Source organism: Trichosurus vulpecula, chromosome X (assembly GCF_011100635.1).
Source record: "Trichosurus vulpecula isolate mTriVul1 chromosome X, mTriVul1.pri, whole genome shotgun sequence".
NCBI lineage: Eukaryota > Metazoa > Chordata > Mammalia > Diprotodontia > Phalangeridae > Trichosurus > Trichosurus vulpecula.
The window spans coordinates 21,253,885-21,270,708 of NC_050582.1; the positions used below are offsets into that span (position 1 = coordinate 21,253,885).

General features: G+C 37.3%; 1 protein-coding gene across 3 annotated transcripts in view; it reads left to right on the plus strand.

Annotated features, from left to right (window-relative positions):
- The window catches only part of RPS6KA6 (ribosomal protein S6 kinase A6), a 124,886-nt gene that overhangs the window by 72,881 nt on the left and 35,181 nt on the right, over positions 1 to 16,824 (plus strand). For all 3 annotated transcript variants that reach the window (XR_005009226.1, XM_036739986.1, XM_036739987.1), the window contains one exon: positions 3,231 to 3,371. Coding sequence is in view for 2 of the 3 variants with exons in the window: in XM_036739986.1 (XP_036595881.1) it covers positions 3,231 to 3,371 (141 nt within the window). In the remaining variant the exon portion in view is untranslated. The remainder of the gene's footprint in view (positions 1 to 3,230; positions 3,372 to 16,824) is intronic.

Below are 16,824 nucleotides of genomic sequence, written 5' to 3' on the forward strand. Positions count from 1 at the left end.
GAGGTGTGTGTGACAGGATCAGACCTGCATTTTAGGGAAATCACTTTAGTGGCGGAATGAAGCATTGACTGGAGTGGGGAGAGACTGGAGGTAGGTAGATCCACCAGTGACTACTGCAATAGGTATGAGGTGATAAGGGCTTATACCAGGATGGTAGCAGTGTCAGAGGAGAAAAGGGGCCATGTTCAAGAGATGTTGCAAAGAGCTAATTGACAGGCCTTGGCAACAGAATGGATATGGTGGGATAAGAGATAGCAAAGAGTTCCTAATGACTCCTGGGTTGTGAGCCGGAGGGACTGGGAGGATGGTTTAACACTCTAATAATAGAAAAGGTAGGAGGTGGGGGAGGGTTTAGAGGGAAAGGTAATGAATTCTGTTTTGGGACATAACTAGTTTAAGATGTCTGAAAGACAGTTGGAAATGTGAGGTTGGAGGTAAGAAGAAAGACTGGGATGGGATAGGTAGATTTGAGAAGCATCAGCATAGAGATGATAATTAAATCCATGGGAGCTGATCAAGTGGATCACCTGTGAACTTGTATAGAGGAAGAAGAGAAGAGGACCCAGGACAGAACCCTGAGGGACATCTACTATTTAGAGGGTGTAATCCGAAGGAAGATCCAGCAGAGTCAGAGAGAAGGTGGTCAAATACGTAGGAGGAGAGTCAGGAGAGAGTAATGTCCTGAAAACATAGAGAGAAGAGAGTATCAAGAGAGAGAGGTTGGTCAGCAGTGTCAAAGGCTGCAGAGAAGTTAAGGAGAATAACCATTGAGAAAAGGACATTGGATTTGTCAACTAAGAGATCACTAGTAACTGTGGAGAGAGCAGTTTTAGTGGAATGGTAAGGTCAGAAGCCAGATTGTAAGGGGTTAAGAAGAGACTGAGAGGAGAGAAAGTGGAGGCACCTTTGTAGAAGGCCTTTTCATGGAGTTTAGTCATAAAAGGTAGAAGAGATAAAGGATGATAGATAGCGGGGATGAAAGATTGAGTGATGGGTTTTTCAGGATGGGAAAGACATGAGCATGTTTGTGGGCGGTAGGGAAGGAGCTATTAGGGAGAGATTGAAAATAAGTGAAAGAGTGGGAATGACAGTGGGGGCAATCTGTTGGAGGAAATGGGATGGAATGGGATTGTTTAAACAAGTAGAGGGATTAGCCTTGATAAGGAGTAAGGCCATTTCATTATGTGAGACAAGTAAAGGAGGAGAAAGTGGCAGATGGCCTCTGTTTCCTCATCTGTAGAATGGTTTCAATTAGTGCCAAGGTCCCTTCTATAGCCCTTATTTTGTGATCCTACCCAAAAACAAACAGTCAGAGCCCTAAGAGCAATTTTAGAACTAGATTTAGTTGCCTTGGGGTCCTTTAGGATCAGGGTGACCCAAGTCCAATGCGAACCAGAGTAGATTTCTCATTTTTGTACACTGGGATATAGAGCACAGGACTAGAAGCTGAGACTTGAGGCTATCTTGATTTTTTTTTTACCAACTAGCTGTATCACCTTGTTAAGTTTCTCCCCTTCTCTGGACCTCATTTTCCCATTTGTCAAATGAGGGTTTTAGACTAGATATTCTCTAAATTCTTTTAGCTCTAACATTCTAAAATTTTAGTGCCCCATCTTCAGGACTGGGCTAAAACCAAACTGCTTGTCTTTGCCTTATTTTCTCCCTTCACTTTTTTGACTGGAAATATTTTCCTTATCTAACTGACCCTGATGGATATTTTCCAATATAAAGGGTAGAATTCATGGTATAGCACTATGGTCTACATTTTACAAAAGCCTGACTGCCTTCTGTGTTCTCTCTCAAACCTTTTTCCTTCACCCTTACCTCTATCTTAAATATAGAGGAAAAAGCAATTGGTCAAGTATAAACAGCAGCAGGCTGGAGGTCTGGGTCTTTTATTATCTATGTAGTTGATTTAAAGGTTTAAGTATTCTGTGATCAGAGAGAGCTTTTCTAATGATAGTGATTCAGTGAAAATCAATTTTGACATTTTGCAATTGGCTCCATTGTATGTCACATTCTGCATTCAGTTCTGTTATATGTAATATCCTGTTTTCATTTTATTTTTCTTCCACATTGCTGCTTTTACCTGGCATTTCAGTGTCTTTCCATAATTATCCTGTTCTTCCTACTTTTACAATTTGTTATTATAACAGTTTTCTGTAAATCTGAATTGATACCAGACACCCCACCACCGTCACCACCAAGAGAAGTGGAGAGAAGAGAGGGAATGTACTACAACTTGAAAAGTTCATTCATTTTGAATCTGAGAAGAGTTTATGGGGTTTTAAAAATAGTATTATCTCATTTTCAAAAATCAAATATCATTTTACTGTGTCTGTAATGAATATGGGAGGCTGTATGGCTTAGTGTTAATATAGGCCTGGCCTTGAGTCAGGAAGACCTGGGTAAAATCTTATAAATCACACGTGAATTGATGAGGATTTGAAGGAGTCCCCACACTGGGAGTTCCTCAAGCTTATGGAATCACTGGTCCAGACGATATTCATATACATTTTACTGTCATGTTGAAATTAAGAGTAATCATAATTGATGTGATATATATGTAATATACATATGAAAGGTAAAAGAATATAGAGGTAACATATAATGTAACAATATATAACAGTATTATAAGTTAATGTGAGATATTGAAGTTAAGGGCTTTCACAGTAGCTGTAATAAAAGAACTTAGCGCTGCAGCAGTTCAAACATTATAATGGTGATTAAGAGTAAATACTAGATTTAGATATTTGCTTTTATTGCTTTCTTAAGTGTTTCATACAGTAAAATCCAATTATCAACGAAATTAGCCACATGGAACCCTTCTTCTCCCCTATTTCCAAATGTTTTAGGCATTTACTTTTGGAGTCATAGTAATAGTATAGTTCTATAGTTACTTTCTCCTTCATCATTTATCATGTTTCAGGGTAGGTGGTTGCTGCTTAATAGCCATTTTCTGAGAATTACTTTTCCTTCCCCTTTACTTACCACATTGCAACTTCACACATGTGGCTTTTCCTAGTTAATGGGAATAGCCAGAATTGATATATTTCAGGAAGTTGTCTCTTTTACCATTTCACTGTTTTCCATATATGTGCAATTCCATTAAGCTAATGTCCAAAGAGAAATTATAAAACTACAAATGTTTATATTTAAGAAAAATATGAAATGATATCTTTTATTTATTTCATGTTTGGTTCAACTAAATTTTTTTCCTTTTTATTTAGGATTTGCTATCCCATATGCTTCACGTAGACCCACATCAACGGTATACTGCTGAACAAGTATTAAAACACTCATGGATAGCCTGTAGGGACCAGCTACCCCATTATCAGCTCAACAGGCAAGATGCACCACATCTAGTAAAGGTAAAATAATTATTTTAAAACTCTGTTAATATTTAATGTCTATATTTAATATTTAAGTGAGGCATTGTACTGACCACAGTAATTATCTTAAAATGTTATTTTAACAGATACAAAGCCACCTTGAGGAATTATTTTAACTTCAGACTATTATTTTAAAACAACAAATCTTAGACACTTCCTAACATCCTTTAGTTTTTCTTTTCCACATGATGAAAGAAGAGCTTCATATTTTCCCCTGTCTCACTCCAGACACCTTATCATGCTTTTGTTTTCTTTTAAATCTATCGTTTTTGGCAGTAGATGGAATGGAGGAAACAAAAACTGGTAACTCTGTTGACACAAGTGACATCTAGTGCTCATTCCTTCTAGTACAGTTATAGACTTTCTTCCATTGTAAACAGTATTACAATAAAGGATGTCATGGGGAAGATCTACAGTGTTAATGCCATAAAAGTAGTGGAGTGACCTGCCTAAGGACAGAAAATCTTCCCTCCAATTCTCTTATGTACATGTTCCAGAATTGAACTTTATTTTTAGTTTGTTGTTTTTTCAAATACCACTCTTCATTTTGACACTTTGTTTTTGTGTCTTATGATGCCTTTTGAGGTATACTGCTCAGTCTAGATGTTAATGGGGAAGGAACAAAAAAGTTGATATTACCAAATGAGGAACTAGTACTTATTTGTTCGTAATAGAATGCACACTAGTTTAGACTCCCATGTAAGTCTTATGATTTAAATTCCCAACCATATTAGGCTTTTTGATTAAAATATAACAATTCAAACAATCTTTTGAACCAGATTGACCCAAAAACAAATCTCATGTTCTTCCCTTTAGTTACTTCAATGTATTGTATTATAGTTCAGTGCTGTAAAATACGTACAGTGTTACAGGGTTTCATAATATGGAGAAATCACATTCAGTTGGAGGGCATCAAGGAAGGTTTCATGGAGAAGGTGGTATTTGAGCTCAAATAATGAGTAGGATTTTGACATGTGGGAATCCCTAAAATACTGCAGGGTGCAGGGACAGGTACCATTTAGTAGATCACTTGCACATTATCCGGTTTCTGATCAGACTGAGTCAGAAGGAGGAGACCTCCAAATAGGAATGGTAGAGAGAAGTGATCGCTGATGAGCCCTAGCTGTATATTCTAAAGGAACAGGTTTGGAAGCAAACAGTAGCTGTGTGATTCTGATCTAGGAACAGAGCCGGGACTCATTTCTAGCTTCCAGCCTAGATGAAAGCCTACATTGGGTTAATCAGGGCAAAGATCCCAGACCAAGGGAGTAGCCTGTAGTTCACTCTGAACTTGCAGAACATCCTAGTGGGCTAATAGTAGCTGAATCTAGCAGCAGTCTACTTAAACTACCAACCAAGATAAGCTGATAGACCCAAAACTGGGTTAGGAACTTGCAGAGCTCGGTCCAGGAGGGCTGCAAGTAGACTTCTTCCCCATCACATCATAATGGGATCACTGGGATTTTTCAGGCCTCCAACCTGAGTTGTGAAAGCAACAGAATCTAGGCCAGACATCCCCATCACGTGTGTAGAGCCCAAAACTAACATAAAGTCCAAAGGCAAGAAGTAGGCTGAAACAATGAGCAAAAAAAAAAAAAAAAGAATCCCACCATAATAATAGCTCAAATCTTACTATAAAGAGCTATTATGACAACAGAGAAGATTAAGACACAAACCCAAAAGAAACAGTGACTCAAAAATATCTACATGCAAAACCTCAAATAAAAATATAGCTGGGAAACAAAAGCCAATAAGAATTCCTGGAAGAATTAAAGCAAGAGATTTTGTTAAGCTAAAAAATAATTTAAAAAATAAATGAGATGGGCAGCTAGGTGGCACAGTGAATAGAGCAGCGGCCCTGGAGTCAGGAGGACTTGAGTTCAAATCTGGCCTCAGACACTTGACACACTTACTAGCTGTGACCTTGGGCAAGTCACTTAACCCCGATTGCCTTCCCTTCTCCCCTCCAAAAATAAAACAAAAAAAAAAATGAGAGTGGCAGAAGAAAAAAAATTGGAAAAGAAGTGAGCTATGGAAGGAAGATAAGGAAAAAGAATTAAGAGCTTGGAACAAGAAACAATTTGAGTATTGTGGAAACACAATCAGAATAACACAAGACCTAGCAGCTTCTACGTTAAGAGATCGAAGGGCTTGGAATACGATATTCCGGAGGTCAGTGGAGCTAGGATTAAAACCAAGAATCAGCTACCCAGCAAAACTGAGTACTATGCTCCAAGGCAAAATATGGACTTTCAATAAAATAGAGGACTTTCAAGCTTTCTCAGTGAAAAGACCAGAGCTAAATAGAAAATTTGACTTTCAAACATAAGAAGTAAGAGAAGCATGAAAAGGTAATCAAGAAAAAGAACAAAAAAAAGAAATTGCAAGGGACTTGCTAAAGTTGAACTGTTTTGTTTATATTCCTACATGGAAAGATGATGTGTATGATTCATGAGACCTTTCTCCTCAGTATTAGGGTAGCTGAAGGGAATATGTATGTGTGTGTATATATATATATATATATATATATATATATATATATATATATATATATATTATATATATACATATGTGATATATATGTATTTATCTATATCTATATCTATATATCTATATATATGTATATATATAGACAGAGGGCACAGGGTGAGTTGAATATGAAGGGATGATATCTAAAAAAAATAAAATCAAATTAAGGGATGAGAGAGGAATATATTGAGAGAGGGAGAAAGGGAGAGATAGAATGGGGTAAATTATCTCACATAAAAGTGGCAAGAAAAAGCAGTTCTGTAGGAAGGGAAGAGGAGGCAGGTGAGGGGGAATGAGTAAATGTTGCTCTCATCAGATTTGACCTGAGGAGGGAATACCATACACCCTCAATTGGGTATCTTACCCCACAGGAAAGAAGGAGGAAGAAGATAAAAAAGGGGGCATGATAGAAGGGAGGGCAGATGGGGGAGGAGGTAATCAAAAACAAACACTTTCGAAAAGGGACAGGGTCAAGGGAGAAAATTCAATAAAGGGGGATAGGTTAGGAAGGAGCAAAATATAGTTAGTCTTTAACAACGTGAGTATTGTGGAAGGGTTTTACATAATGATACACATGTGGCCTATGTTAAATTGCTTGACTTCTTAGAGAGGGTGGGTAGGAAGGGAAGAGGGGAGAGAATTTGGAACTCAAAGTTTTAAAAACAGATGTTCAAAAACAAAAAGAAAAGTTTTTTGCATGCAACTAGGAAATAAGATACACAGGCAATGGGGCGTAGAAATTTATCTTACCTTACAAGAAAGGAAGGGAAAAGGGGATGGGAGGGGAGTGGGGTGAAAGAAGGGAGGGCTGACTGGGGAATGGGGCAACCAGAATATGTGCCATCTTGGAGTGGGGGGAGGGTAGAAATGGGGAGAAAATTTGTAATTCAAACTGTTGTGAAAATCAATGCTGAAAACTAAATATATTAAATAAATTAAATAAATAAATTTTAAAAAAATAGCTTGGAACAAAAGGTACAAAACCTTGCCCAAGAATGTATAACTTTCCGAAAATTAGAGTGAAACATATAAGTACTAATGACTCCATGAGACATCAAGAAACATTTTTTAAATGTCAAAAGACTGAAAAATGAGATATCTCAGACCAGAAGCAACTAACCTAGAAAATACATGGAGGAGAGATATTATAAGAATCATTAGGCTACCTAAAAGCCATGATAAAAAAAGAGAGGAACGTAGACATGAAAGTTGTGACTTTAAAAAGAGCATCATGTTTCAAGATGTCATAAAAGAAAACTTCCCAGACCTCTTAGAACCAGAAGGCAAAGTAGAAATTGAAATAAAAAATTTACATTTCCTGAAAGAAAAACCTCCAAATGGTAGGATCCCTATGGATTTAGAGATCTCCATCTCCCCACTCAGTCTGAGCAGGAACTGGTTAATGAGCAACTCAGTACCAGATGGTACCTGTTCCTTTACCCTGCACAAGATTTAGGAGCCACCACATTAAAGGAGCAGAGAAAAAAAAGAGCAAAGAATTTGGAATATGATATTTCAGAAGCAAAAGATCTAGGCTCAAAACCAACAGTAATCCAGCAAAACTGTCTATAATTCTACAGGGGAAGAAATGGACCTTTAACAATAACAGGACTTCCAAGCATTCTTTTTTTTTTTTATTTTTAGTTTACAACACTCGGTTCTACATAATTTTGCGTTCCAAATTTTCTTCCCTCCCTCCCCCGCTTCCCTCTCCAAGACGGCATGGAATCCCATATAGCTTCCACGTTTAACTTCACATTGAATTAATTTACACACTAGTCAAGTTATGGAGAAGAACTGTGATCAAAGAAATGAATCATGCGAACGAAGAAACAGGACCAAAAAAAAAACCAACCCAAAAACAAAAACAAAAGAGAGAAAAAGAAAAAAAAGGCGGTGGGGGGAAGGCTAGCATGAAGTGTGCCTCAATCTGCATTCATACTTCATAGTTCTTTCTCTGGATGTAGATAGCACTCTCCATCGTGAGTCCTTTGGGGTTGTCTTTATACCTTGTGTTGCTGAGAAGAGCGAAGTCTGTCAGGGTTGGTCCTCACAGAATCCATGTATCTGTGGTTGTGTATAATGTTCTCCTGGCTCTGCTCCACTCACTCAGCATTATGTCGTGTAGGTTTTTCCAGGTTTTTATGAAGTCCATATCATCTCCATTTTTTATAGCACAATAGTATTCTATTACCTTCATATACCACAACTTGTTCAGCCATTCCCCAATTGAACTTCCAAGCATTCTTGATGAAAGGACAAGAGCTGAGTAGAAAATTTATATACAAACATAGGAGTCAATAGAAGCATAAAAAGGAATTAAAGAACCACAGAAAATATGCAGAGGAGACAAGACTTTTAGTTCTGATTCTCCCTAACATTAGGTGCCTCATCATAAAAATGTGAAATTGCCCTTAGGACTACTAAAATGGATTCATCAAGGTCAAACTGTAATAAAACACAGACTCAATCCTTTGCAAACCCAATGGCAATAAATACTGCCCTTGATTAATTATTACTCACAAATTGTTGGGTTTAGGTGACTACAAAAATTAAAATTATTATGTTTTTTAAATTATCCTTTCCTTTACTTGAAATGTTAGGAAATTATTTCTAAAAGTTTTTGGCTTCATTTAATCAAAGAATCCGTCTTAAGGATTAAAAAAATTCAAGAGTCATTTAATTCCACTCCTACTAGATATTTTAATCCCTCTACAAGGCATCTCCCCTTGAAAAGTGAAAAAAGGGCTCACTCATCTTAAGAGGCAACCCTAAATGTTGGGAAGTTCTTTATATTAACCTAAAATCTACCTCCCTCTAACTTATTTTTTTTGAATTCCATACTTTATTATTTGATATTTTTTAGTTTTCAGCATTGATTTCCACAAGATTTTGAGTTACAAATTTTCTCCCCATTTCTCCCCTCCCCCCATTGCCTGTATATCTTATTTCCCAGTTGCATGCAAAAACAACTTTTTTTTGAGCATCTGTTTTTAAAACTTTGAGTTCCAAATTCTCTCCCCTCTTCCTTCCCCACCCACTCTCCCTAAGAAGGCAAGCAATTCAACATAGGCCACACATGTATCATTATGCAAAACACTGCTATAAAGAGTCATGTTGTGAAAGACTAACTATACTTCCCTCCCTCCTATCCTGTCCCCTTTTATTCAATTTTCTCCCTTGACCCTGTCCCTTCTCAAAAATGTTTGCTTTTGATTATTTCTCCCCCCCCCATCTGCCCTCCCTTCTATCATACCCCACTTTTTATCCCCTTCCTCCTGCTTTCATGTGGGGTAAGATACCCAACTGAGTGTGTATGTTATTCCCTTCTCAAGTCAAATCCGATGAGAGCAAGATTCATTCATTCCCCCTCCCCTGCCCCCTCTTCCCTTCCAACAAACTGCTTTTTCTTGCCACTTTTATGTGAGATAATTTACCCCATTCTATCTCTCCCTTTCTCCCTCACTCAATGTATTCCTTTCTCATCCCTTAATTTTATTTTATTTTTTTAGATATCATCCCTTCATATTTAACTTACCCTGTTCCCTCTGTCTATGTATATTCCATTCAACTACCCTAATACTGAGAAAGGCTCATGAATTACACACATGATCTTTCCATGTAGAAATGTAAGCAAAACAGTTCCACTTTAGTAAGTCCCTTATGATTTCTCTTTCTTGTTTACCTTTTCATGCTTCTCTTGATTCTTGTGTTTGAAAGTCAGATTTTCTGTTCAACTCTGGTTTTTTCATCAAGAATGCTTGAAAGTCCTCTATTTTATTGAAAATCCATATTTTGCCTTGGAGCATGATACTCAGTTTTGCTAGGTAGGTGATTCTTGGTTTTAATCCTAGCTCCATTGACCTCCAGAATATCATATTCCAAGCCCTTCAGTCCCTTAATGGGGAAGCTGCTAGATCTTGTGTTATCCTGATTGTGTTTCCACAATATTCAAATTGTTTCTTTCTGGCTGCTTGCAGCATTTTCTCCTTGATCTGGGAGCTCTGGAATTTGGAGACAATATTCCTAGGAGTTTTCTTTTTGGGATCTTTTTCAGGATGTGATCAGTGGATTCTTTCAATTTCTATTTTACCCTCTGGCTCTAGAATATCAGGACAGTTTTTCTTGATAATTTGTTGAAAGATAATATCTAGGCTCTTTTTTTGATCATGACTTTCAGGTAGTCCCATAATTTTCACATTATCTCTCCTGGATCTATTTTCCAGGTCAGTGGTTTTTCCAATGAGATATTTCACATTGTCTCTCATTTTTTCATTCCTTTGGTTCTGTTTTATAATATCTTGATTTCTCATAAAGTCACTAGCTTCCACTTGCTCCAATCTAATTTTTAAGGTGGTATTTTCTTCATTGGTCTTTTGGACCTCCTTTTCCACTTGGCTAATTCTGCCTTTCAAGGCATTCTTCTCCTCATTGGCTTTTTGGAGCTCTTTTGCCATTTGAGTTAGTCTATTTTTAAGGTGTTATTTTCTTCAGTATTTTTTGGGTCTTCTTTAGCAAATCGTTGATTTGTTTTTCGTGATTTTCTTGTATCACTCTTATTTCTCTTCCCAATTTTTCCTCTCCTTCTCTTACTTGCTTTTTCAAATCCTTTTTGAGCTCTTCCATGGACTGAGACCAGTTCATATTTTTCTTGGAGGCTTTTGATGTAGGCTCTTTGACTTTGTTAACTTCTTCTGGCTGTATGTTTTGGTCTTCTTTGTCACCAAAAAAAAAAAAAAAAAAGATTCCAAAGTCTGAGTCTGAATCTCAGACCGTTTTCGCTGCCTGGTCATGTTCCCAGCAAACTACTTGACCCTTGAGCTTTCTGTCAAGGTATGACTGCTTGTAGAGTAGAGAGTGCTTTGTCCCAAGCTTTAGGGGCTGTGCTGCTGGTTTCAGAGCTACTTCTACACAGCAAGCTCTGCCACATCAGCACTCCTCCTCCCCCAAGAACCACTGTGATGCAGATCCAAGCAGGCTCTGCACTCCTGCTCTGATCCGCCACTTAATTCCTCCCACTGGGTGGGCCTGGGCCTGGAAGCAACAGTAGCTGGAGCTCTGGAAGCAGCTCCACAGCTGCACCACTTCTGTGCCCCGGGCCAGGGGCCAACCATGCACTACTCTCACTCTTATCCAGCAGTTTTTCCCACTAACCTGCGCTGTTGTCTTTAGCATTTTGGGGTTGAGAAGTCTGGTTACTGCCACAGCTCAATGATTCAGGGGCCTACTGCCTGTTCCGCCCAGGTCCTGGTCTGGTTGGTTGTGGTGCGGCCCACACTGGGCTCCGCTCCACTCCCATCTCCGTGCGATAGACCCTACCCAGTGACCATGCAGGCTTTCCTGGGCTGGATCCCTGCTTCCCTCTGTTATTTCATGGGTTCTGCAGCTCTAGAATTTGTTCAGAGACATTTTTACAGGTATTTGGAGGGACCTGTGGGAGAGCTTAAGCAAGTCCCTGCTTTCCAGCTGCCATCTTGGCTCTGGCCCCTCCCTCTAACTTACGTTCAGCATAGTTTTGTTCTGTGGAGCCACAAAGAATAAATCTAAGCCCTTTCCCACATGACGAAGTTATCAGTTCCACATATCCTTTCTTTTTTTGGGATGATGTAATAGAAACAGTGGTAGACTGAGAATCAGAAGACCTCCATTCTAGTTCTATGACCGTACTCAATGTTTGTGCAAATTTGGATAAATTATTTAATTTCTCTGTACCTCATTTACCTCATCTGTAAAATTAAGGTCTTATAATATATTCTCTCTAAGGTCATAGAATCTTATAACTTCATAATTTGATAGGAACCAAAAGGCCACTTAGTTCAACTCTACCCTGCCTCCTTCCTCCTCCCCAGTGAATGAATTTTTTCTACAAAAGCCCTAGGAATTGATCAACCTGTATTTGAAGACCTCCAGCGATGGGGAACTTAATACCTTCTTGAGTGTCACATTACATTTTTAGATAACTCTATGATTAGAAATTGTTTGTCTATACTCCATCAACAAGCATTTTTAAGTGCCTGCTATGTGCCATGCACTGTGCCAAGTGCTTAGCATCCAAAGAAAGGCAAGACATTTCCTCTGCCCTTGAAGAGCTCACAGTCTAATGGGGGGACAACATAGAAACAACTATATAGAAACAGGATATGCACTGGATAAATTGAAGATAATCAAAAGAGAGATGGTGCTAGCATTAAGGAGAATCAGGAAAAGCTTCTTATAGAAGATGAGATTTTAGCTGGGACTTGAACCAGGAAGCAGAGATGAAGAGGAGGAGAATTCCAGGCATGGGGGAGCAGTGAATGTGCTCAGAATCAGGAGATAGAGTACCTTGCTCCAAGAGCAGAAAGGAGGCCCATATCACTGGATCATAGAATACATGAGGGGAGTAAGGTATAAGAAGACTGGAAAGGTAGGAGGGAGCCAGATTGTGAAGTGTTTTGAATGCCAAACAGAAGATTTCATATTTGATCCTAGAGGTAATAGGGAGCCCTTGGAGATTATTGAGTAGGGGAGTGACACAAACTTGTACTTGGGGAAGATCATTTTGGCAGCTGAGTGGAAGATGGACTGGAAAGAGGACAGACTTGAGGTAGGAACACCACGCAGAAGGCTATCACAGTAGTTCTGGTGTCAGGAGACGAGAGCCTGCACAGTGGTGATAGCACTATCAGGGGAGGGAAGGGCCATATACAAACAATGTTACAAAGGTAGAATCAATAGGACTTGTCATCAGTTTGGATAGTGGGGGGGAGTAGAAGTGAGAGAGTGAAGAGTCAAAGACAACTCTTAGGTTTGAAGCCTAGAGAAGAAAGTAATAAGAAAGTAAGGATGGAGTGAGAGTTTATGCGGAAAGGTAACTGGATTTTTTGAGTTTCAGATGTCAATGAATTTATCTATGAATTGGAAGGAAGTTATGGGATAGTAAGTAGTAGGGATGGATGCAGCAAGTGAGGGGTTTTTAAGGATGAGGGGGTCATGGGTGGGTTTTTAGGTAGTAGGGAAGCAGCCAGTAGACAAAGAGAGATTGAAGATAAGTTAGAGAGTGGGAATGGTAGAGGGGGCAATCTGCTGGTGAAGGTAGCATGGAATAACATTACCTATGCATGGAAGAAAGATTTTCCTTGGCAAGGAGGAGGACCATGTCTTCTTGTAAGACAGGTGCTGGAGAAGATAATGGTAGAAGACATCTGGAAGATATGACATGAGTGAGAAGGGAGAAGAGGAAGCTTATAGATTCATTGCCTCATTTTTCAGTAAAATATGAAGCAAAGTTGTCTCCTGAGAGGGTTGGGGAGAGGAGCCATGGGACATTTGAGGGGAGAAGAAAAGGTTTGGAAGAGCCTCCATAATGGATTCAGCATGATGTTGTTTGTGATTTTCTCCATCTTTGTCCAGCACACATGAAAAAGAATGAATGCACATAATAATCTAAGGCTGAAGCTTTGGCAGGCAAGATCTGTGGTAGGATAAGGGGACATGGGACTTAAGAGAAGAGGACAGGGTAGACTTGAATTGGTTGACCAGTAGGCCAAGATGAGGAAGAGCAAAGAGTGTAGCCAGTGTAGGAGTGATGACCTGGGCAAGAACTAAGAACTGGAGGGATTGGAGGTCACGATGAGGACAAAGAACAGAACTTGTGGTTGCAAGGGAGAGAGAGGTGGGGTGACAACAGACTGTGTTCAGAAAAGAGAATTTCAGAATTCATGAAGTAGAGTTTAATTTAAATTCCGTTTATATTGAGTTTTAGATAAACCTTCCTGTTAGCACTTAACACTGTTCCTAATTCTTTCCTCTGTAGTAGCAAAGAAAATATCTATTTCCTCTTCCAAACATTTAAAAACAATATTCATGTTCCCAGGTTTCTTTTCACCAGACTAATCATTTCCATCCTTCCAATTCCATAGTTTATCCCCCAGCACCTTTTGGTTCTCTGCACATAGTAGGTGCTTAATAAGTATTTGAATTGAATTAAATTCTTTTGGACACTATATTTCTATTCATGTATCCTAAGGTCAGATCCCAATTCAAGAGTTCAAATACAGGCTTGGCAACGGACAGTCGAAGCACCACCCTACTTAAGTTTGAAGTTCCTCACCAACTAGCTATAGGGCTTGGGTTCTTAACCTAGGAACTGAGTTTTTTAAAAAATTGATAACTATATTTCAATATAATTTCTTTCTTTTTGGGCAAAAAGGAAGCTATGGCAGTGGTCCAGATTAGAGATGAAGGCCTGAACTAGAGTCATAAAAGTGGGAATGGAAAGGAGGGAATTAATATGAGGAACGTTGTGGGGGTAGATTTGACAAATGATTAGATGCTAGGGTAAAGGAGAAGGAACCAAAAATGACTGGAATTTTGGTTCTCTGTGACTTGGGCAAATTAACAGAAATATAGACGTCAGAAGGAAGATGTGGTTTACTTTTCATATAGTAGGCTATTGTTTATTGAGTTAAATTGAATTATTTCAGTTTTTCACAGGCCAATAAATTGGGTATGCAATTAGAAAGACTAGAAAGAGAACAAATTAAAAATCTCCAATTAAGCACCAAATTGGAAGTCCTAAAAATTAAAGGTGAGATTAGTAAAATTGAATGTAAGAAAACCATTGAATTAATAAATAAAACTAGAAGTTAGTTTTATTAAAAAACCAATAAAATAGATAAACCATTGGTTAATATGATTAAAAAAGGAGAGAAGAAAACCAGATTACTAGTATCAAAAAAGAAAAAGCTGAGTAGAGCACTAATGAAGGTGGAATCAAAGCAATTTTGTAGTTATGTTGCCTGAGTTTATGCCAACGAATTTAACAATTTAAGTGGAATGGAAGGATACTTACAAAAATATAAACTATCCAGAATAATAGAAAAGGAAATAGAATATCTAAATAAACCTATTTTACAAAAAGAAATTGAACAGTCCATAAATGAGCTACCTAAGAAAAAAGCATCAGGACCAAATGGATTTACAAGTGAATTCTATCAAACATTTAAAGACTGACTAATTCCAGTATTAAATTATTTGGAATAATAGGCAAAGAAGGAGTCCTACCAAACTCCTTTTATGAAACAAATATGGTGTTGATACCTAAACCAGGAAAAGCAAAACCAGAGAAAGAAAATTGTAGACAAATTTCATTAATGCATATGGATTCAAAAATCCTAAATAAAGTACTAACCAGGAGACTACAGTAATATATCACAAAGATTATACATGGTGACCGAGTGGGATTTATAGCCAGTATGCAAGGATGGCTTAGCATTAGAAAAACTGTCAGCATAATTGACCATTTAACAAAAATCATATGACTATCTCAATAGATGCAGAAAAAGCTTTTGACAAAATACAACACTCATTCCTATTAAAAACACTTGAAGGCATATATATAAATGGGTTTTTTCTTAAAATGATAAGAAGCATCTACCCAAAACCATCAGTAAGCATTATTTGTAAGTAGAAGTCTTCCCAGTCAGGAGTGAAACAAGGATGCCCATTATCACCAATATTTTATTAAAAATGCAAGCAGTTGCAGTAAGAGAAAATAAAAGAAATTAAAGGAATCATAATGGACAATGAGATAATAAAACTATGTCTTTTTGCAGATGATATGATGATATACTTGGAAAATCCTAGAGATTCAACTAAAAAGTTAGTTGAAACAATAATTTTAGCAAAGTAACAGGATATAAAGTAAACCATCAGTATTTCTCTATATATCACCAACAAAGCCCTGCAAGAAAAGATACAGCTATCTCTTCAGATACCCCTTTAAATAACTGTAGACAGTATAAAATACCTAGGAGTATACCTGCTAAGACAAACCCAGGAGCTATATGAACATAATTATTAAACACTTTTTATACAAATAAAATCAGATTTAAATAATTGGAGAAATAGAAATTGTTCATGGGTGAGCAGAGGTATATAATTTTTAAAAAATCATAATTCTGCTTAAACTAATCTACTTGTTCAATGCCATCCCAATTACAAAAAAAAAATCATTGTATTTAGCTAGAAAAAAATAATAAGAAAATTCATTTGGAAAAACAAAAGGTCAAAAATATCAAAAAATTTAATGAAAAAAATGTAAAGGAGGTTTAGCAGTACCAGATCTTAAACTATGATATAAAGCAATAATTGTCAAAACTATCTGCTACTGGCTAAGAAATAGAAAACTGGACCAGTGGAACAGAATAGACATACAATACATAGTAGTAAATTATTTTAGTAACCTTGTGTTTGACAAAAGTAAAGATTTAAGCTTTTGGGATAAGAATATATTATTTGGTAAAAAATATTGGGCAAACCAGAAAGCAGTCTGGCAGAAATTAGGTATAGACCAATAGCTTAACCATTTACCAAGACACAGTCAAAATGGGTATATGACCTAGACCTAGATGTAAAAGGGGATATCCTAAAAAATTAGAAGAACGTGAATCATGTTACCTATCAGACTTATGGATAGGAGAAGAATTTATGAATAAACAAAAGGTAGAGAGCATTGTGAGATGTAAAATGGATAATTTTGATTTCATTAAATTAAAAGGTTTTTCTGCAAATAAAACCAATGTAGCCAAGATTAGAAAGAAAGCAGAAATTGGGAAAAACAATTTTATAGACAGTTTTTCAGATACAGGTCTCATATCTCAAATATGCAGAGAATTTTGTCAAATTTATAAGGATATGAGTCATTCCCCAGTTGATAAATGGTCAAAGGATATAAACAGGCAGGTTTTGTTTTTTTTTTTTTGTTTTCTTCCCTTTTTTATTTTTAAATAATATTTTATTTTTTGCAATTACATGTAAAGATAGTTTTCAGCATTTGTTTTTATAAAAGTGTGAGTTTTATTTTTTTTTCCTTCCTTCATATCTCCCCTCCGCAAGATAGGAAGCAATCTGATATAGGTTA